This window comes from Carassius carassius, chromosome 33 (genome assembly GCF_963082965.1).
Source record: "Carassius carassius chromosome 33, fCarCar2.1, whole genome shotgun sequence".
NCBI classification, from domain to species: Eukaryota; Metazoa; Chordata; class Actinopteri; order Cypriniformes; family Cyprinidae; genus Carassius; species Carassius carassius.
In genome coordinates, this window is record NC_081787.1 from 27,113,155 (window position 1) to 27,137,636 (window position 24,482).

Sequence of the window (24,482 nt, forward strand, 5' to 3'; positions counted from 1 at the left end):
ACACACTGGAAAAATCTGCTCATAGACTACATCTCCCTAGAATATTTTACACCTCATTACAACTGTATATCGGAACCTCAACACTCCAGATCAGACCTCATCCAACTATTACAAATCTGACACACTCATCCCGATTAATTATGTATTCATTTATTATTATACATTTATACAAGATTTTAGTAATATTTATTATTAATATTTAATATTAGAGTATTTTCATTATTATAATTATTATTGACATTATGGTTATTAATATTTTCAATATCATAGAAACATTTAACAGTGATGGAATGATGGCGATGTGGTGATAATTTGCTTGATATAAGGACGGTAATGGTATAACGTATATATTAAATGATTAAAATAAAATAAAGTGAAGTGACATTCGGCCAAGTATGGTGACCCATACTCAGAATTTGTGCTCTGCATTTAACCCATCCGAAGTGCACACACACAGAGCAGTGAACACACACACACACACACTGTGAGCACACACCCGGAGCAGTGGGCAGCCATTTATGCTGCGGCGCCCGGGGAGCAGTTGGGGGTTCGGTGCCTTGCTCAAGGACACCTAAGTCATGGTATTGAGGGTGGAGAGAGAACTGTACATGCACTCCCCCCCACCCACAATTCCTGCCAGCCCGGGACTCAAACCCACAACCCTTCGATTGGGAGTCCGGTTCTCTAACCACCAGGCCACGACTTCCCTATATAAATGAATAAATAAATGGATAAATGAAATGATGATGATAATAATGATATAAATATATAAAATATAAAAATATAACCAAATCAAGTCAACATTTAACACATACCACACATGATTTTAATGCACCAAATGCTGATTTTAATGCACTTCACCTTCTTTTAATGCACCACCTTAGTTTAGGCATACATACAAATAGTTACTGTACAGTGAATGAGAAGAAAGGGAAAGAAAAGGGCAGGAAGAAAAAAAAGAAAAAAAAGAAAGAAAGAAAAAAAAAAGGGGAAAAGAAAAAAGGAAAAAGAAAAAAAATATATATATATTTTTTTTTGCACACTGACACAGAAACTAGGAGAGGTGTGGTATGTGGTGGGTGTGTGTCACACGTGTGTGTATTGTTATTATTGTTATTATTATTATCATTATTATTATTATTATCATTATTACTACAATAATCATTATTGATATCACTGTCGCCATCAATTTTTTTTTTCATTGTTATTATTACTGCTGTTTTATTGTTGTTTTTGTGTTCTGTTGTTGTGTTATGTGTTTACCTTATGTATAATAAAAAAATAAAAATAAAAAATAAAAAGTAAGAAAAAAAGTTGTAATTTTGCAACAGGTTTATTGACTTAATTATTATTATTATTATTATTATTATTATTATTATTATTATTATTATTATTATCATTATTACTACAATAATCATTATTGATATCACTGTCGCCATCAAAAATTTTTTTCATTGTTATTATTACTGCTGTTTTATTGTTGTTTTTGTGTTCTGTTGTTGTGTTATGTGTTTACCTTATGTATAATAAAAAAATAAAAAGAAAAAATAAAAAGAAAAAAAGTTGTAATTTTGCAACAGGTTTATTGACTTAATTATTATTATTATTATTATTATTATTATTATTATTATTATTATTACTACAATAATCATTATTGATATCACTGTCGCCATCAACGCAAAGTGTTATAATCGCCATCTTTAGCATTACTATTATGTATATATATATATATATATATATATATTTGTTTTATTATTATTTATTATTACTATTGTTTTTATTATTATTATTACTATTGTTGTTGTTATTATATTATTATTTATATAACTATTGCAATTGTACTTTCAATACAAAATATTATCATCATCGCCATATTTAGTATTACTATTATTACTGTTATTACTGTTGCTATTATTATTGATATAAATGTTGTTATTATTATTGTTGTTATTATTGTTTTTATCAATATCAACATCACTTACTTAATACTTCTACATATTACTATTATTATTATTATTTTTTTTTTTCATTGTTATTATTACTGCTGTTTTATTGTTGTTTTTGTGTTCTGTTGTTGTGTTATGTGTTTACCTTATGTATAATAAAAAAATAAAAATAATAAAAAAAAAGTAAGAAAAAAAGTTGTAATTTTGCAACAGGTTTATTGACTTGCAATAGCAATTTAAGGTGGAATATGTGAACGGTTCCAGTCGGGTCTGTGTCTTCGGGTCCAGCTTTCAAATAATAGACGGGTCTGGGTAGTACATTACGGATCTCTTTTGGCGTTCGGGCACAAATTTTTGGACCCGTGAAGACCTCTAGCACAGAGTATGAGAATTCCAAGGAAGGGATTTTTGACAATTTTATGTGTATGTATCTAAAACGCAAGGAGACGTGACAGAGTTCTCTTTCGCTTCTTCTTGTGGTTTAAAATTGCTTGAACTTGGAACTTGAATTGGCAAATTAATCTGGTCTGGTAATCAACTGCTATCCGTTTAATCTCAGAACAATCATTAATTTATTAATTAGCCTAAGACAAACGAAAATACAGAATAATTAGAAGCAATCATTAACGCACAAAAAAATAACAGTAAACAATAAACAATAAATAACAATAAACGGTAGCAACACTTTCCAGTATTGGGTCGTGACCCGGTTGTTGGGGACCTCAGCTCTAATGTATTAGTACTGCAAGAAAGGTATTTTCTATGGCCACGAAAATTTCTTAGAGTTGATTTGAAATTACACTGAATGTTCGCTGGATGAAAAGTTTAGTTGATGGTAATATTAATTCTGCTACAGTTACTACTGGCAGCTGCTATAAATAATTGTAATTAATCATCGTTATTAGTAATTATTTATATACATTTCCCTTTTGAGTTAATTTGCTACATGAACAATATTAAGAGTTATAATATTAATATTAGGAATATAACGATTAACCAGCCAGTTGAAAATCGATTAAAATATGTGATGATTAAAATTTGTTGAAATGCTAAACAATTGCGATTCAATTAGGGGTAGGAGTTTATATTATTGTATGTTTGAGGGGAACTTACTGTCTTTAGAAAAGTTTAGATGGTATTTTTTTTATCCTGCTTTTGTATAAAGCATATTAAAGTTCATAAGTGCAGCGCTGCTTTGTTTACAGCGGAAACCAAGGAAACGCTTTGAGAGTGAATCTGCATCTCGATCAGCTCGTCTGCTGTTTTTGTTTCATGCAGATTTTGTTTTATGTATAGTTTCACAAAACTGCTCATTACATGTTACATGTATGCAGCATCTTTGTTTGGAACATGATTAAAATGCAGTGGTTGCCTCTAATTTGGCCTTGTTTTAAAATGTAGTTTTGTTATACACATTTACATTATATGTACATTTTGTTATTTAGCAGACGCTTTTATCCAAAGTGATTTACAAATGAAGACAAGCAACCAAAACCAACAAAAGAGCAATAACATGCAAGTGCTGTATCAGTATATTATTGTAGTTTTATATTTCAATTTCACAAAGAAATGTGCAAGATTTTGTCCAAGCAAAAATAAAAGGCCACATTTAATTTTATAATTTGTCTTAAATCTCATTTTGTTAATAAAAATCATGAATCGAACCGAATCGTGAAATCAAAATCATGAATCGAATCGAATTGTGAGTTGAGTGAATCGTACCATCCCTAATTAATATTAATAGTAAAGCCTGCCTTTAACAACACCACTAGTTTCTTGCAATCAAATGAACAGTAAGGATTTCCTGTGAGCCATCATCAAAGCACATCCTTCGCTGCGGTCTGACTTGATCAACACATCCTGAAAGCCGAACCATGCTGCATATCAGTGAAACTGACTGGCATGCATCTAAAGTGTATATGCAAACTACATTTAAATGGATGCAGGTGTGTGGTAAGCAAAGAAATGTGAAAACAAGAAGTAACGTACATTTATACTATTAACATAACTCAGTTACAGAACAAGCTTTATTAATGGTCAAGTTCTGTCACAATTTATTTTAAGGTCCAATTCTCACTATTAACAAACCATTACAGCTCAAACATACTCAACAGAGTACAGGATGTGGATATTGCTGTGTTTTCATTAGCTGTGTTGAAATATGCCCACTTGCTTTACTATACCATAAGAGATGGGCTATCAGATCCATACACTAGACAGTAGAGTACACACTACACAGTGCGTAGTATAAGTGCACAGTGTATAGTCGGTCATTTGGGACACTACTTGTGTTAATTGGGCTGTGTAGAGACACTAATGAATGAACAGCAGGGCAGTGATGTGTTATCACGGGTCAGTGCTGCTAGCAGCTACAGCCAACATTATAATCATTGGGGAAACAGACCTGCAAACTAAACGTTACAGACAACTCCTAGATAAACTACAGCAAAACCACTAGTTTAGAAAAGTCTTTAGCTAAGTAACAAGCTACAGTAGTAACAAAACATACCTAATTTCACTGAAGATAGTTGAGGAACTTTTACATCAGACGATGTATGTTTTTATTTAAGCAATTCCAGACAAACAAGAGGACTGTTGTTCCCAAATATCAGCATGGTAATCATTGCTATGCAGTATTTGGAAAAACATCACAAATGCAAGTGTGACATTGATTTATACCACAATTCAACAAACAAGAAGTTAATATTGAGTAACTTACATTTTAGACAAACTTTTAGATTTACGTTTCACTTTGTTTGGGACTTTCTGGTCGAGCAACAGTCAAAGGTCATGACTATGGTATTTGGTATTTTCACCAACAAAAAATGGTTTTAAGTCAGTTATTTCTATGTTTTGCTGTAGTGTTTCAGTAGTAAATATCAGTTTACATTTCCAAACATTATATTTGCCATTAATTGTAATAATCCAGTGATATTTTTATTTGCACAAGGAGTCTGACAGCCGCCAGTGCTCCACACAGAGATCTGATCTGATCATCATCAGTCTGTCTGGAATAACATGAAGAAACAGAACAAACTGAGACAGACTCAATCCAGGAGAAGTGTGACACTATAGAAATAACTGACTTAAAACCATTTCTTGTTGGTGAAAATACTAGTGGCCTAAGACTTTTGCAAAGAACTGTTTGTATATATATACATATATATATATACATAATAGAGAAAGCAGGTAAAGTCACGAGAAAATTAGATGTGACTAACCCACGTATGATTACACATCACACACTGGGTCTCAAAGAAAAATGCTACATCCTTATTTAAAAAGATTCCATTCTCCATATTCTAGTTGTTATGATCTTACCTCGGCGATGAAGACGACAATCACACAGTCCTCCTTCTCGGCCGGACTCAGTTCTGACATCAGTGAGCTCAGCGTGTCCGTCAGATAGGAGTGCACCTCTCTCTTCACACTGGGCACCCCCAACACTATCGACACTGAGAGACAGAGAGACGGTCACTGATCAGCCCCGTGAGCATTAACTTCTGACAGACACACACACACACACACACACACTTCAGCCTGCAGAGTCCTGTCTGATCGTGCATTTGCATTTCTAAGCGCTCAATCCTAATGAAAGCTGGATGGAGAGCAGCTCCCCTCTTAGCCTGCGGGACAGTGAGCGTCTCCTCCCCACTGGGGGCTGAGGCTGTGTTGGACAGCACCCCAGAGAACGGTCCACTCAGACGGGCCAGAGACCCGGTCACAGCTGGACAGAGAGCCGGGACAGGAGATGGAGAACAGTGCTGAGTCAGACAGAGACAGAGACACCATACATTCTGAGCGGGATGATATAATAAGAGTTTGGCGGATATGAGGTAAGAGGATCGCAAAGACCCAGACAATGAAATTAACTTTTTTATAGCTGCATTTTTTACTTTTATGAGGGCATATTTTTCAAACTGCTCTTCCAGGTCTCTATAATCACGCAAAAGGGACATAAATGCACATAAGAGTGTCACTAGAATTGGGTATTACAGGATGATGACATCATCATGCAAGACAGATAATAGACGCCTGAGGAATCACACAGCGTACAATAATGTTAAAAAAGGTTGAGGTCTGAAAGAAGTCTCATGCTCACTATCATCAGCATTTACTTTTGCAAAAATATGGTAAAATATGACTGCAATTATTATTATTTAATTTTTTTCATTTGAATATAAAGTTCAATTTAATTTATTGCTGTGATTAAAGCTGAATTTCAGCATCATTACTTCAGTCTTCAGTGTCACATGATGCTTCAGAAATCATAACTCATGCTCAAGAAGCATTTCTGATTATTATCACTGCTGAAAATGTTAATATATATTTTTTTCAGGATTCTTTGATGAATAGAAAGCATGTATTTGAAATTTATATCTCATTTTTGACCAGTTTAAATTGTCCTTGCTGAAAAAGGCACTAATATCTAATTTATAAAATATTCAATGTTAAAAATATAATACTATAGGTGTTTCATCTTGAAATTTTCAGTGTCTATTTATTCTACTTTTAACTAGTACTAATTTAGCAGCATAAACTGTTAAAGTAATAGATGAACTCTAAATATGGTCCTAACATCACTGTCTACCATGTGCTACATTTTGATCAACGGATTCAACTTAAATACGAGCTCACAGACCTATAAAAGCTGATATAAAGCAACAAACACAAAAGTATTTGTAAAGTGTTTGCAGGACTTTTCTTTGTGGTCAGCGTTAGTCATAAACAAGCATCATGTTAGTTGCACATTCAGAAACACTTGCCTCAGAGACGCTGAATACAGAGATACAACAATACTGCATTGACTCATCTGACAGCTGCAGGACACTAGAGGCACTGAACCCATATGTTACACAGAATCTGGAGGAGAATGTGAACTCATCACAGGGTTGTTTTCTCGCACTGACCTCCGGTGCGGCCCTGGCCGATGTGCACGGCCGGCTGGAGGCTGGTCTCTTTGGCCAGCAGGTGAGGCAGATGGTGGAAGATGCTGGGCAGCTGAAGGACATTCTTACTGCTGGTCACGTTCCACAACTTCAGCTTGGTCTCATCTGAATGTGATGACAAGCACACAAACACATGTGACTATAACAGTCAGCTGATTTAAACTCTTTGCACATGCTCTTGGATCAGCCTTTGTCACTACTGGAGTAGCACACATATGAACCAGTCGTATACTTTAAGGAAGTCTCCATCCAAAAAGAAAATTCTCTGGTCATTTACTCGCCCTCATGCCCTCTCACACCCTTCAACACCCCCCACACCACACACACAGACTCCTCCCCCTCTTCAACACTACATCTGACTGATTTCTTTATTTATTTACAACAAGCAAAAAAACAGTAACTTGTTATTACCTGCACTACTGACTTACTGAGTAATCCATTTGCACACTGAAATATTTTCTATGCACTGTACTGTCCATTGCAATAGTGTAATTATGTTCATATGTTCATAGTTCTGCCTATAGTGTATATACACTTTTACATAATCCACCTGTATAGTATGTTCATAGTACACCTATCTGTATATCATGCTAATAGTATTTAAAATCTGTAAATTATGTTCATAATACTTATCCGTATAGTTATTGTACATATTGTAGACCTTGTATATTCTGTACTTACTGCTAATTGCACTTCTGGTTAGATGCTAACTGCATTTCGTTGCCTTGTACCTTACATGTGCAATGACAATAAAGTTGAACGTAATCTAATCTAATCTAATCCCACATGTATATGACTTTCTTTCTTCTAAGGCCAGTTGCATAAACTTAGCCTCTTTCTTAATGTTAAGAAAGTCTTAAGAACTAGTCTGAACAGCTAGCAGTCAGCCAAGGTGTATTCAGTCTTTTTTTTTTGGATTCAACGTATCCGTCTTTATGTAACCGAATTTTAAACATATTACCAGTTTTAAGAGAAAAAAAATGTATCAATGTCTTCTGAAGCAGAATTATAGTTGTGTGTAAGACAAAAACTAATATTTTTAACGTCTTTAATTATGGCTTCTGGCCAAACGTCATTAAAAAAATGATTTAATAGATTTACAAATACAGCCAGGATACAAAAAATGTAAACAACAAAAAACATAAATAGTAATAAAGAAATAAAATCAAAGGATAGATATAAACATTTGTTTGATTGTTTTTGGGTATTACTGAATTTTAAATTATTATTGTCTTTAAAATTCTGAGCCTTAAAATTAGTTAACAGGAAGCAAAGAAAGAAAAGACAGCAGAAGACAAAGAAATGATAATAAAAAAGAGCTTTGAGTTTATTAAATATTACTAGCATATGTCAGAATTTGTCTTTAAAGGCTTATTTCCCCCATATTTACATTTATACTGTCTAGCTAATAGAAGTAGCAGCTTAATGCTATTCCTCATGAAAAGAAATGTCATAAGTAAAAAGAAAAAACATTTTTAAAACACAGCTGACAGCTGGGCATGATGTGATCCTCTATAACAGAACAGAAAACGACTAAAAACAAGCTGAAATACAGCTGCAAGCAGCAATTACGGAGCCAAGCACAGCAGAGGCAAAATGAGAAGCTAATCATGGCATGTTGCATCAGACCAACTGAAACAATGGGTAATCAAAGCTGTTTTAGAATGATTTTAGTTGAAATGGCTGAAAAACCATAAATGCAACCACTAGAAATAGCGTTAAGGAATTATCACTTTTGACCAATAGGTGGCAGTGTTACCAAATTGATGTGGCGTGGTCAGTTTGAGGTGACAATGGCACACACAGAGTTTGATGTAAATATGTCAAAGCGTTGCAGGGATACAGCCCTTTGCTTTCCAGCAAATTAGTTGATAAACGAGAACCATGTGTATATCAACATGAAATCCGTAACTTTCTGCCAGCATGGTCTGAAGATGATCTGAGTCTAATTTGGTGAAAATCGGACTGACAGTCTAGGAGGAGTTCAAAAAAGTCGGTTTTCAACATAAATCAAAATGGCGGACAGGAAGTTCAGTCAATTATGGCAAAACTGGAATCGATGTTCTCGGCATGATCCAAGGAATCTATCAACATCTCATTACAATAGGATCATGTGAGCAAAAGTTATTAGCAATTTTTTACATTTCTTTATAACTTTTGGCCACAAGGTGGTGCTGCCACCGATCTTTTTGAGTACCATCAGGGCATTGTGTCGGATATGTATACCAAGTTTTGTACCGAAATTTTAATGCGTTCGTAAAATATAGCATTTTACTACAAAATTCAAAATGGTTGACATGGGAAAATTGGGTATCATTCAACTCGGCATGATGCACCCAATTTTGTGATTTTTGGCCAAACCATTCAGAAGTTAAATAAAAAATATGAATTTTTCATATCCCCTGTTTGACACCAAGATTGATCTCATTATATCCAAACCATTGCGGAGATTGAGCCTCAGATGCACATATGTTTACATATTTCGAGAACGGTTTGATAAACCAAATTGAACTCCATAACTTTTTGCTGGCGTGGTCTGAAGGAGATCTGAGCCAATTTTGGTGAGAAGCAGACAAACCGTCTAGCTTGAGTCTGAAAAAGTAGGTTATTCAAACAATTAAAAATAGCTTATGTTTATGGTGTATTGATTATGTGCTTTTGTGCTGAGGTGTTTTTCCTGTTCCCATACTGTACTCCCAAAAGGAGCATAGTCTGGGTGTTGTTTTTTTCTCCTCACTTCCCAAATGTTATGCTGTATTTCTTCCTCAATTCCCTCTCTTCCTGTCCCGTCTACCCCCTTGTATTGTACGTATGTTTGTGCATGTATGGACAGGTTGATGGCTAATTTCGCTGGTACTTGTGCCTAGTGACAGTAAAGGGCTACTACTACTATCAGTGTGCCAAATTTCACAACTTTCCAGCAAGCGTTTCTATGGGCTGCCATAGACTCAAGAGCGGCCCCAAATGAAGAAAGTTCCTAAATAAATGAAAGCAATTTTTGGCATGGAAACCACAAAATATATCAGTTAAATCTACTTCTCACACATGCTTCACGATGTCGTTTGTGTCAAACGTTTGAGAGTTGGCTGTAAGCGATGGTTTTAGATAAAGACGTTTCAAATATTAGTATTTTTCTAACACACCGTTTTGTTCACGTTGTGTGTTCTTTTGAAGCTATGCAATATTTGCTTCCATTACATGGCAGACAGATTTTTTTTATAGATTAATTTGTGTTTATTAGAACAATTATACTATATTGTACTCTGGAATTAGAAACATTGTGATTTTTTTTTTTTTGTGCAAAATATTATTGGACCACAATGACTTTCATTTCATGGATAAAACAGTTTAAATATTCTTTAAAACACATACTTTACGTTCAACAGAAAATAACAATAAGTCAAACTGATGTGAATGGAATGATGTGAGTAAACATTGTTGAGTCAACTACTTCTTTATTTCTAGCCCTAAAATCAAAGGCCAGTGATTGGTTGATATACTGTAAAAATGGTCCTCTGTTGTTGGGGATGTTGTGGTGTGGTTTAGTCTGACCTGACAGACTGCTCCAGGTGCGGTTGATGTCCCGCAGCGCTTGCTTCTCAGCGATGGCTCGCTTGATCTCGTCCAGCACCAGGTTCAGCTCTTTGGAGCGTTTGAGGTTCTCTTGCTCAGCGGAGTGCAGACGGTCTTTCAGGGCCAGAAATTCTCGCTGGTAAATGTCTACGACATTACCTACAAACAGAAGAGAGAGAACAACACAATTTGTGGTTTTAAGTGCCACACTTCTAAACAAAAGCTGCAACTTTTGCTTTTTCTCAACAACGTCTTGCATCACAATGAATTCTAACAGCATTCAATTATCCAGTCACAAGAACTGCTAGGTTATGCATCAATAAATAAAGGCCAGTAATTTAACACAGTATATGAGCATGTTCCTCCGAGGCCTATATTTAATGGGGTTGTTTTTCAGACCTTAATAAGACATGACAAGTCTAAAAAATGAGAGGATATTTTGAGTCTCCGTTTCTTGTTCTCTGTGCCCTTTAAAGGGCTGAAACTGCACTCGTTTACATTTAAACAATGGTTTTCTTAGACGGGGAGAGAATAGAAGTGGTGTTGTGTAACCAGCCAGTCATTCATGACATTTAAACAAGTGTTTTAGTGAGGTTGTCTGTTTTCTCCATGTCTCGGGTCATAACCTGCCATAATGTTCTGGACCCCAGAGGTCAAGAGATAGAGACAGTAATACACATCTGTTCTTTCATCCCTCAAATACAGCTCAAAGGTCAAAGTGCACAAACTATTTAAAGCATTTAAGGAAATAATGCTTCTTGTTGACACACCTTATCTATAAAAACGTAATGGTAACACTTTCCCATTACATTAGTTAACATGAACTAACAAGGAAAATATACTCCATTAATCTTAGTTAATGTTGATTGCAACATTTGATAACACATTATTAAAATGAAAAGTGGTATCTATTTGATGGACCTGACCAACAATGAACAGCTGTATTTTTATTACTAACATTAACAGAATAATGAACACTGTAACAAATGCATTGCTCATTGTTAGTTAATACATCAAATATAGTTAACAAATGCAACCTTATTGTAAAGTGTTACCAATGTAATGCTTAAATGTTTTTCAGCACAAGAACCTGTGGATGATCAAGATGTCTCAAACAATCCTGGTGTTTTTTTGTTCTTGTTGTTGTAATACTATTCTATAATAATACTAATACTAAAACTTATTCTCTGGATATTATGATTATTATACTGATACATTAATTTATTAAAGCATTATCTAAAGAGTGCATTCATTTAAGTAATTAATACATTTCTATTCAATTTAATATTTATTTTCAATCTGTATATTTTCAATCTACCGAGTCACAGTGTTTATACCCTGGGAATCAGGCTATGCCTTCCTTACTTACAGTTGTCTCTGTGTATTAAGCTGAGATAGGAGAAAGTATTTATTTCATCCATAAAATAACACACTTCACCTGTGAAGTGTAGACACTACTGCTGTATATAAGATTTATAATTTCCTCACCTGACTAAGCTCGTTTCTTTTCTTTCTTTTCTCTAAACACACTCTAGAAACGAAAGAATCATGAGGATTTATGCTTTGCGGGATAATCCTGAGCAGACAGGCTTTTTCTCGGAGAAATGCCCACTATCAGCGCACAACCCACACACACACACACTCCTCGTAATGCCAAAGCCCTTGTGTAATCTGAAATTACACTGCTCCACACAAGTGCAATCCACACTTCAGATTGGGGAGGAGAGGTACATTTAATACCATGTAGAGTGAGATGATCTACTGATGTACTGATGACATCTTCTCTATGATCCCTACACTCGATTACTGCTGAGTGTTGGAGACCTCTCATACAGACAGAGTCAGATACACACTCACATCAAGAGTGTGTGAATATATACACTAAAACACATGTATTACAGAACGTACAGTGTATCTATTATTATTATAGACGAACAGAGTGCAGATGGATTGGAACAGACAGAGTAAAGGATCAAATATACTGCAGAAAATTATGCCTTTTGTAAGATCAAAGACAGACACAAAACAAACAAACAAAAAAGCAAAGCAAAATCAGACAAAAACACAACAAAAATAAATAAATAAAAATAAAACAAAACATAAAATTGACAATAAAAGAACATTTACACAAAATAAATAAGAAAGAAAAGCAAAATCAGACAAAAACACAACAAAAATAAATAAATAAAATAAAACAAAACATAAAATTGACAATAAAAGAACATTTACACAAAATAAACAAAAAAGCAAAGCAAAATCAGACAAAAACACAACAAAAATAAATAAATAAAATAAAACAAAACATAAAATTGACAATAAAAGAACATTTACACAAAATAAATAAGAAAGAAAAGCAAAATCAGACAAAAACACAAAAAAATAAATGAATAAAATAAAACAAAACATAAAATTGACAATAAAAGAACATTTACACAAAATAAATAAGAAAGAAAAGCAAAATCTGACAAAAACACAACAAAAATAAATAAATAAAATAAAACAAAACATAAAATTGACAATAAAAGAACATTTACACAAAATAAATAAGAAAGAAAAGCAAAATCTGACAAAAACACAACAAAAACAAACCACACACAAAAAAATACGCACCAGACAAAACAATCAAAAAAGCAAAATCAGACAAAAACACAACAAACACAAAACATAAAACGCATAAAAAAACAATAAAAAAAACATAATATTTTGAAACAGGCTACACTCTCTTTAATGTTCCTTTTCTTCAAACACATGTACTCATCTGGGAATAACTGCATTAGCGTGTCTGAAGAAGGCCACAAGTGTACTCACACATGCTTTTAAAATGACTTTGATCATGCTCAGCATGTCTCTGTGTAAATTGGACACACAACAGTGTGTGTGTTTGTCCCTACTGCAGTGCATTTGGCAGCGTTCATCTTATTAAAAGAGAAGTCTTTAGACAGCCGTGACATCTTGCCAAGCTTTGCTGTCACACTGATGCTGAAAAGGGCGAACAAATACAGTTGAGAAATGTGAAAATGTGAGGGTGCTTCTCCTTGGTTTAATCGTCAAGATGATTTAACAGCATAATCATGGCCATCATGACACCTGGCGGAGTGAGACGACCTGCTGATTTAAATGTGTGTGTGTTTCCAGACGAACGGAGGTCAAAACTCACACGTCCATCAGACTCTGGAGATGCCCCTGATTCACTCTAACATCATTTTCTTAACTTCTTTCATGAAAATGTTCTGGTTTATATCAGAAGAGAGGAAAATAAAAGGGCTCGACATGAAAGCGTGAAAGAAAATGTTGCCTGTAATTCACTAAAGCTCTTAAGTGTCTTAATGAATTACTTCACAGATTTCAGCACTCTCTTCTGCTTGAGTCTTTAACAGGTCAAAAATAAACCATCCTGAAATTCATAACTGAAAAAACAGAAATCCCTGAGCAATGATGGCCGAACATTTAAAAGGCTTTACAAAATACTCCAACTGTGATAATTCCACTGGTCTGAAATGTCTTCTAATTAAAACTGCTCTTCACCTCCCACATGCTTAATTATCTCATTTAGATCATTATAATTATCTTAATATCTTGAGCTCATTTAATTGTATTGGCTTGAAAATTTCTGAAACGCATCTAAAAGAAAAACATGCATTAGCACCATGCAAGAAACTGAAGAAGAAACAAGATTTCTACATCTTCTGAGGTGTACTTGATCAGGTAACACTGATAATAATCATATCAGAATATCAGAATGATTTCTGAAGATCATGTGACACTGAAGACTGGAGTAATGATGTAATAAATTACATTTTAAAATCATTTATTTTCAATTGCAATAATATTTCACAATAGAACTGTATTTTTGATCAAAAAATGTATCCTTGATGAGAATAATAGACATTATAGAAAGATTTGTAAAAACATCTTTACGGCCCTAAACCTTTGACAGTATTTTACATATTATTTATGAGAAATAATAGCGATTAGAGATATATAGTGAAGATTTAAAAAGGGGTGTGTGTATGTGTCTGATTAACCCTATTTTGGAGAAACATTTTTACCCAGACATGAGCTAAATGTGACAAAATCTCCTTTTGGGGATGTCCTCATTTATAAAAAACATAATGTTTCTATTTTTTATGTTAAGACTCATTAGGTTTTCTGTTAGGATTAGGGCTTGGTTACTGTATGTATAGTGTTGCAAGTGTGTGTGTGCGTGTGTGTGTGTGCGTTTAAATGTAGTCTAGACAGTATCATGTTGAGCAGTATCTCAGAAGCTGTCAGAAATCCCCTTGACGCTCTCCCTTTCCATCTTATCGAGTATATTTTTGTCTTTCATTTGGCCTTCTCTCTTTGCTTTCATTTCGTAAAGTGGCTTGGATTCCTGCCTGGCTTTTTCATTATGGGCAAAATCCATACAGATCCTGAAACCAGATCATTCCATTTGTTTGAGAGGAACAATGACGTATTAAACACAATCCTCTTGCACTGGCACTCTAGTCCTATAAATGATCTATCTTTATACAGAAAATAAGGAAATTCTGACTCTGTATGTGAATGACCAGCATCTTTAACAGGTCCATAAAAAGAATAAGGGAGTAAATGGTGAAAACAGAAAGCCCTTGGCTTGTTGAATCACTGCTGCAGCGGTTGAGTGTCAGTGGATCGGTCATCCAGGCACAACGGGTCACCTCAGGTCCAGAGCCAATGACATTTCCCCAGGGACTCAGGGCCGAGTCCACCACAAACAGCTTTAATCTGGTCTACGCACTCAACTGGAGAAACCAAGTTTTGAACCATTTTTGACTAGGGCTGCAACAACTAACTGATAAAAATCAATAATGGAAATAAACAACAACACATTTTATGATCGGGTAACTACGTCTGTGCGCCTTGCATTGGAAAACATCACCAGTCATGTTATTTTACAGTAGTGAATAATGGACAACCCATTTCTAGGAAACAGCAGAGAACACAAAGTGAGCTGCTGCAGGGAAAGTGCATGACAAAAGTTATTCTTAAAATGAGAATGCTTTATGTTATGCGCTTCAAACAAACTTAAGCATATGGTGTATAGCTGGCTTCCTCATGTGCAATGACAACACATGTTGTTTTGTGCATTTGATGGATGTCTTCCTTGTGCAAAATTTACATTTATGGTAGTACATTTACATACATGGTTATATACTGATCCTGATCTGACTGTAAATGATAGAAATTCACAGGTACTTTCATTTTGCATGAAGGTTTGTTTTGAAAGCAACACCTGTTCAGACGTCACCTGAACGAGGACATCAGACAGAGGAACTGTTGTAATGACTGTCAAGATTATAGTCGGTTTTGGTTTCATTTTTCTGTGTTTACTCTATTCCCATCTGCCTAATTTCTCATCGGTTAATTAGTCCCACACACCTGTTTCTGTTCTCCCTGATTATTTTCCCAGTGTGTTTTCACTCGGAGTTTTCTTTCTTCATCGTCTGTTCTCATTTACATACATTTTTGTGTGGATTTGCATTGACTTCTGTTATTTTCTCCTAGATTATTAAAGTATTTTCTTACGCTGTCCCTGGATTACGAGTGGTTGATATAACTGGATGGCAGGGTCCAGCAGATGCAGTAACTTCCACAATTCTGCCTCTTTTTTCTCGCTCATTTACTGTGCATTTTGGCAAAATAGATTTTTTTTTTACATGAAGCTGTTCTTCAGGCATCAGTCCATCAGTGTTGCTGTGATGTTAATTCTTGTGATTGAAACACTTTAGATTAGGGAACACTTTTAACTAGTTGCTAATTAATAAGCATATTACTAGCACATCTGTGTTTATCTGTACTTATAAAAAACATATTTATGCCTTATTCTGCATGACCATATTCTACATCTACCCCATACCTAAACTTAACAGTTACATAGTAATACGCAGCAAATAAGAGTTATTGGGGCAAAAGTTGTAGTTAATAGTAAGAATTGGACACGTGAGAGAGATAAATGCAACTGTGGCAATAACAACATGGCATAACAAAACAGCACATTGAAGATGCCACTGCCATTATTTTTACATCACAACAGTCAAGTGAGAGCAGCTGGAGTTTTTAAAATATAAAAAAAACATTTCTGTTCGGCCTTTCTTATGCACGTTTTCACTGTGTGCTTCATGAAATCAGACACTACATGACAGACAGACCAGAGAGGGGGGGGGGGCTCTGACTAATCTTATGAATCGGATGTGTAAGGAGAAACTGAATAAAACATGATTTCTTTATCTGTGTGCTGCTGCTGTATCACTTTATAAGGTCACTGTGGTTTAAATGCAGGAGGAAAACAAGCACCGGGTGAGTCAGATGCAAATGAGTGCAGTTACAGTACCCTCTGCATAGATGAGTACAGTAGATGATACACGTGTGTGTGTGTGTGTGTGTGTGTGTGTCTGTGTGTGTGTGTGAATATGATCATATCACAAGTCACAGTCACATACACATACACACACATACAGTATGTCTGATTTTTTTCAGCATGGTAAGCTACTCTTTTGTATCTTGAGGTGGTCAAACACAGAAATAAAAATTGGCAAATTGTCTTGAAATAAACAGGAAATAAATCCAAGCGATCAGGCTTAAAATGCAATATGACATTGGCTGTTGTAATGAATATGATATTTAGTATTATATTCAGTCATGTAGCAGTGGGTATTCTTCAGGAATACATTATATAATGAGACAACAGATTGATCTGACAGCAAGAAACATAGTGTGACGTCGTTATATCATGATGAGACCGTGATAAGTGATCACAGCACTAACAGCATATAATAAATCAGTCATAAACTACTCAAGCATGTTAAAGCGGAGGGTCTATAAACCCCTTAACTGCAGTAAAAATCACTTTAACACTAAGGGCCCTATCATACACACGGCGCAATGCGACGCAAGGCGCAGTGCAAGTGTGTTTGCTAGTTCGCATTTTCCCATCCAGCGCCACCTCATTTAATTAGCAAATGCATTTTGCACTCATTTGTGCGCCCATGGGCATGCTGGTCTGAAAAAGAGGTGTGTTCAGGCGCATTGCTATTTTAAGGAGCTGAAAATAGACTGCGCCATAGACCAACTCAAACCTGGTCTGAGGTCAATGGCGCAATATTGTTTTGTTATTTAAAGAGCGCGTTGGTAGAAAATGCGCCTCTCTGCGGGTCCATAGTGCACGTTGACTTTGCTTATTACACACAGGGATGTGCATCACACAAACATGCCAAATATTAAAAACAAAAGGATTACAGTGTAAAAGAATATTATTGTGTAGGCTGCATAAATATACAAATGTAGTGATGGATAGTCATTGCGTGTATTAGAATTAGGCTACCTATTTGCAATTCAGCCTATTACTACTTATAATGATGAATGAAATTCTACTTCATCCCACGCCTTCTTCACCTCGGTCGACTCCTGCTTGTCCCGAAGATGATCTCCTCACGTGCTTTAAAGGGTTTGTTCACCCAAAAATGAAAATTATGTCATTAATAACTTACCTTCATGTCGTTCCAAACCCGTAAGACCTTCATTTATCTTCTGAACACTGTTTAAGCTATTTTAGATTTAGTTCGAGAGCTCTCAGTCCCTCCATTGAAGCTGTGTGTACGGTCTACTGTCCATGTCCAGAAAGGTAAGAAAAACATCATCAAAGTAGTCCATGTGACTTCAGAGGCTCGGTTAGAATATTTTGAAGCATCGAAAAAACATTTTGGTCCAAAAATAACAAAAACGACGACTTTATTCATCATTGTCTTCTCTTCCGTGTCTGTTGTGAGAGAGAGTTCAAAACAAAGATGTTTGTCATATCCGGTTCGTGAACGAATCATTCGATGTAACCGGATCTTTTTGAACCAGTTCACCAAATCGAACTGAATCGTTTTAAACTGTTTGCGTCTCCAATACGCATTAATCCACAAATGACTTAAGCTGCTTACTTTTTTAATGTGGCTGACACTCCCTCTGAGTTAAAACTAACCAATATCCCGGAGTAATTCATTTACTCAAACAGTACACTGACTGAACTGCTGTGAAGAGAGAACTGAAGATGAACACCGAGCCGAGCCAGATAATGACTCGTTCACGAGTCAAGAACCGGTTGCATCGGTTTTTGGATCACCAGTAGTTCTTTCGGACAGTTCGATTCAATAAACCGGTTGAAGAAAATGGTTCACCGGTTCTTTTGCGCTCGACGTAATGGCGTCATTGGCGATGATTGCCCTTGAAGCCTTCGGTTTACCTGGGCTCATAACATTAGCACAGAATCAGTTCAGAATCAATCACCGAAAGAATCAGTTCGGTTCAGACGCTCTGTGTGTCGGTCTGCTTCACGCTGAATCACACATGCGCAGTATCATCAGCTCCTCGGTTCTCGAATCGGACTCGTCTGACAGAAACGGTTCTTGACTCGAGAACGAGTCATTATCTGGCTCGGCTCGGTGTTCATCTTCAGTTCTCTCTTCACAGCAGTTCAGTCAGTGTACTGTTTGAGTAAATGAATTACTCCGGGATATTGGTTTGTTTGAACTCAGAGGGAGTGTCAGCCACATTAAACAAGTTAACAGTTTAAGTCATTTGTGGATTAATGCGTATTGGAGACGCGAACCGTTTAAAATGATTCAGTTCGATTTGGTGAACTGGTTCAAGATCCGGTTACATCGAATGATTCGTTCACAAACCGGATATGACAAACATCTTTGTTTTGAACTGTCTTACAACAGACACGGAAGAGAAGACAATGCTGAATAAAGTCGTCGTTTTTGTTATTTTTGGACCAAAATGTATTTTCGATGCTTCAAAATATTCTAACTGACTCTCTGATGCCACATGGACTACTTTGAAGATGTTTTTCTTACCTTTCTGGACATGGACAGTATACCGTACACACAGCTTCAATGGAGGGACTGAGAGCTCTCGAACTAAATCTAAAATATCTTAAACTGTGTTCTGAAGATAAACGGAGGTCTTACGGGTTTGGAACGACATGAAGGTAAGTTATTAATGACATAATTTTGCAAATTGGGTGAACTAACCCTTTAACTTCGCACACGAGAAGATCTGTTTCTAAGCTTGAGAAGTGTTCAGTTTTTCCACCAACAAATTCCGCCATGTAAATACTGTAGCTCTTAAAGGGAATGGGAGATGACACTCTGATTGGTCTATTGAACGTTACGCCCATTACTCATTAAGAGAATAGGGACAACCCATTCCAAAAATGGGTTGTCACTGACCGTTTTTCCATCGTTAAAATAGCAAAAGTGGATTTTGACAAGCCCTGAGTGCACCTGCGACGTGCGCTTTACACTTTACGTTTAGATTGTTAAAATAGGGCCCTAAGTCTCTTGTGGCTGGTTGCTTTTATATGTTTAGAATAAGGTCTCATTAGTTCATGTAATAACCAACAATCAGCAATCCATTTGTTATATTTATTAATCTTTGATAACATTACTTATTTAACTCATTGTTTGTTCATGTTAGATCAAGTCCATTAACTAATATAAAGAGATACAACTTTGGATTTCACTATCAGAATTAACATTAATAAATGCTTTAGAAGTATTTTTCATTGTTTGTTGATGTCAGTTAATATAGTCAAGTCAACTAATGTTAACAAACCATACAGTATTATAGAAGTGTTACCATTTATATTGTATAGAGAGAGAGTCTGCTAACTGATTAAATATCAAAGACATGAAAAGGAAGAAATATTTTGTCAAGGCGTTTATAAAAACTGGCAACAACAGCAATACGATAAACATTTGCTCAACAAATAATGACATTATTACACAGATGTGCGTACACAGATATGTGTGCATACACTTGGTTAGTGAAAGACATCCAATAACCTTGAGTGTTCAAACAATGATCTAACAAATCTAATAACATAACATACTCTATTACATTCAGCAGAACAATCATCTCCACATTATCATCCTCCAAATGAAAATAACCAACCTAATGCACCACAAACACACTCCCTTACACATCATTACGCACTGATTCAGCTCTCTCTTTCTCTCACACACACACACACAAACACACACACACACACACACACACACACACACACACACACACAGCTAAGTAGTAAAAGCCATCAGCTCTAATCCAGCTTAGTAAACAACTAAAAGCGCCACTATCAAATCACTCTAAAATCCAGTCTAAACTGCTCTTCACACACACACACGATCGCTCTCACACACTTTTAACGAGCCGAGCTCATTGTTTCATCTCATGAGGCTGATTATGAGGCTGTAAACTCATGAAGCAACACTACAGCTGCCTTATTAAAACATCAGCAACAGGAAACACTTCCAGTGCGTCTCACAGCCCCGCGTGTAGACATATGTGTGGAGAGACGTCTAAAGCACCTGTTCTCAAAAGTTACCATGGAGAATTGCTTTAAATTGAATATGAATAATATCAAAGTGTAAAATTAAGCATTTACAAGCACTACAGGGGTTTAATTCGATTTCTATTTGCGTGCATATGCATACACCCACATCCTCGCACATGCACACAGACCACTGAGTGATAAATAACAGATTTACTCCACACATATTCATGGCCTCTCACACACACACACACCAAGGACTATACAGTCGTTCAATTACGGTCATCTCTGCACACAGACAGGAGGAGAATGAGACACCAGGCAGGTCTTGAGTGTGTGTCCTGTAGGCTGCACTGCCGGGAAGCATTGACCACACAGATGACGGGTGATTACTGTTAACATTAGTCAGACTTTACCCAGGACAAGTAATCCGAGATCAGTTTGCTTTACAACAAATCCATTTCCACTTACTCAAATATATTTATTTCTTATAGAAATATATGTGTATAGACACACATACCTTATATATGCACATAAATACACACACACACACACACACACACGTTTGTTTTTGTGAAAAGTGTGTTCATCCCATAGGCGTAATGGTTTTTTTTAACACATGAGTGTTAATAATTACATTTATACAGTAAATCTTCACTTTTTTTCAAGAAATTAGAAGCTCTGTAGGAGATTATTTACCATAATCTCTCACTAACTCTTTAATTTAGAGATAGATGATGCTCTGAATCCTAAATATCCAATTGTTAATACAAATAAATAAAAGATCTGATTTCTGTCGATGACTGATAAAGCTGTTTTTATTTTAAATTGTAATTTTTGCACTTATATTGCAACAGTTTGATCTCTGATTTCACTTTAGATTGGAGCTTTAAGTAAGATGACATTATACATCTAGCTCATATTAACACATTATATATTATAAATATCAGTCATTGCATCGGTAATCAGTCATAAAAAGGAGGTTTATATTATCAGTTCAATTGATTTCATCATAAGCATGTCAAATTCTAGATTGAAGCATCAATGAAACAATATTAAACTATAAATCCATCAAAAAAAATATATGAAGTAAAAACACATAGGATTAATAACATACAGTAGATTTATAATATCAGCCATCACATACAATTAATGATCAGATATAAATAAAGTGCCAAACTTCTAGAACCTTACGAGTTTTGATGGTTTTAATGAACTCGAAGGCTCAGAGGTGGGCCGGTATAATGGTGTGTAATGCCGCTGTTATCTCTTTAGCACATTTGGACATTCACTGAGTGAGACACTGGAGAGAAGGAAATCAGATTAGTAAAGCGTGAGAGAGGGATCCGCTCTTTGATAATGGGTTAAGTCACTTCTGTAAGGTCAGATACTCCCACGTTTACAGCTTTGAACACTCAAACAGAGCAGATCAGTACTGACTCCGCTGCTGATACAAGGGATTTATACTGTGTGTGTGTGTGTGTGTGTGTGTGTGCGTGTGTGTGTGTGTGTGAGTAACGTAGCTAAGTACAAATCCAAGAGATGTACAAAAGACGACGTTCTGACAGCAGGACAGGGATTTGCTTTATCAAGAGAGCAGCACACTTTGTCATGTGCGCAGATTAGATAAACAGAAAGAGAGAGAGAGAGAAAGATAAAAGTGTGGAGGAAAGCCATGAGTAAGGTTTTATTCTGTTATATATCACAGGATGAAAGAGACAAACACTGCATGCACTCAAGACTGTATACGATCAACGCATCATACACTGGGGGCGGGGTTTAGTGCGAGGGTTAGCTAACCAATCATTTTAATGCGGAAAATGACAATGGATTTTTCCAATAGATTTGGCTACTTCTAAAGAAAAAGTGAAAGTTCAAATAAAGATTTTTCTATGAAAACAATACATTGCGGTAGAATCACAATTCAGCAGCTGAATGATGTGGAACACACAGTGATGGAAATGGATGAGATTCACTGGAGGAACATTCAGTAGCTGGGGAGCTTTTTATATCTGCACTGTTCAAAATTTAAGTGTGAAATTACAGTATATTCCAGGTTAATAATTGCATTACTTTCACAGTGGGACTTCTCTTGTCTCGAACTGCACTCTCAGAAATGTCTTGTGAACAAACAGCATCATACTGTGTTTCTACAGTGCATGCATACTATGAAGGCACCCAGCATGCAATGCAGCATGAATACATTTTTTGAATCTATGAATAGAGTTTTGTACATCGAGTATTGGTGATGTTATCTTCTTAAAAGTTGCTTTACTGTGAAAGATCCATCTACAAACAGTTATGAATATAAAGTAAGTTATATTCATGCTTAAACAATGCTAAAATAAAATCTCCAGGATCATAAAAATAGCTTGACTAACTTAAAGTTAGGCAATTCGCTTATTTTATATTCTTGCTTGTCATCATTTTAACAAATGTTTTCATCTGTCACACTTGTGACATGACAAGATCAGAAATTTGAATATGAATATGCAAGCTCAAAGAGCCCAAACACATGGGATCACCAATCACCATCATTGTAACAATTACAGTAGTAGAAAGTAGTACATTTCTGACTGTGGCACTGTGAAATTAAAGTAAAATAAGAGTATTAAATGACTGTTATGTTATCATCATTCTGCTGTTCCTTCACAGTCATTTGTATGAAAATAACACAAGCGTGCATTGATTTCACAGCAGATTTCTGACTATATATACACACAGGTCCTTCTAAAAAAATTAGCATATTGTGATAAAGTTCATTATTTTCCATAATGTAATGATAAAAATTAAACTTTCATATATTTTAGATTCATTGCGCACCAACTGAAATATTTCAGGTCTTTTATTGTTTTAATACTGATGATTTTGGCATACAGCTCATGAAAACCCAAAATTCCTGTCTCAAAAAATTAGCATATCATGAAAAGGTTCTCTAAACGATCTATTAACCTAATCATCTGAATCAACTAATTAACTCTAAAGACCTGAAAAAGATTCCTGAGGCTTTTAAAAACTCCCAGCCTGGTTCATTACTCAAAACTGCAATCATGGGTAAGACTGCCGACCTGACTGCTGTCCAGAAGGCCATCATTGACACCCTCAAGCGAGAGGGTAAGACACAGAAAGAAATTTCTGAACGAATAGGCTGTTCCCAGAGTGCTGTATCAAGGCACCTCAGTGGGAAGTCTGTGGGAAGGAAAAACTGTGGCAAAAAACGCTGCACAACGAGAAGAAGTGACCGGACCCTGAGGAAGATTGTGGAGAAGGACCGATTCCAGACCTTGGGGGACCTGCGGAAGCAGTGGACTGAGTCTGGAGTAGAAACATCCAGAGCCACCGTGCACAGGGGTGTGCAGGAAATGGGCTACAGGTGCCGCATTCCCCAGGTCAAGCCACTTTTGAACCAGAAACAGCAGCAGAAGCGCCTGACCTGGGCTACAGAGAAGCAGCACTGGACTTTTGGACAAATTTTGCATGTCATTCGGAAATCAAGGTGCCAGAGTCTGGAGGAAGACTGGGGAGAAGGAAATGCCAAAATACCTGAAGTCCAGTGTCAAGTACCCACAGTCAGTGATGGTCTGGGGTGCCATGTCAGCTGCTGGTGTTGGTCCACTGTGTTTTATCAAGGGCCGGGTCAATGCAGCTAGCTATCAGGAGATTTTGGAGCAC

General features: G+C 35.9%; 1 protein-coding gene across 1 annotated transcript in view; it reads right to left on the minus strand.

Moving 5' to 3' along the window:
• The window catches only part of LOC132114033 (alpha-1,3-mannosyl-glycoprotein 4-beta-N-acetylglucosaminyltransferase B-like), a 141,217-nt gene that overhangs the window by 53,133 nt on the left and 63,602 nt on the right, over positions 1 to 24,482 (minus strand). Inside the window, exons 2-4 of the mRNA XM_059522149.1 lie at positions 10,448 to 10,627; positions 6,857 to 7,000; positions 5,268 to 5,401 (exon numbers count right to left, since the gene is read on the minus strand). Of these exons, the coding sequence (XP_059378132.1) occupies positions 5,268 to 5,401; positions 6,857 to 7,000; positions 10,448 to 10,627 (458 nt within the window). The remainder of the gene's footprint in view (positions 1 to 5,267; positions 5,402 to 6,856; positions 7,001 to 10,447; positions 10,628 to 24,482) is intronic.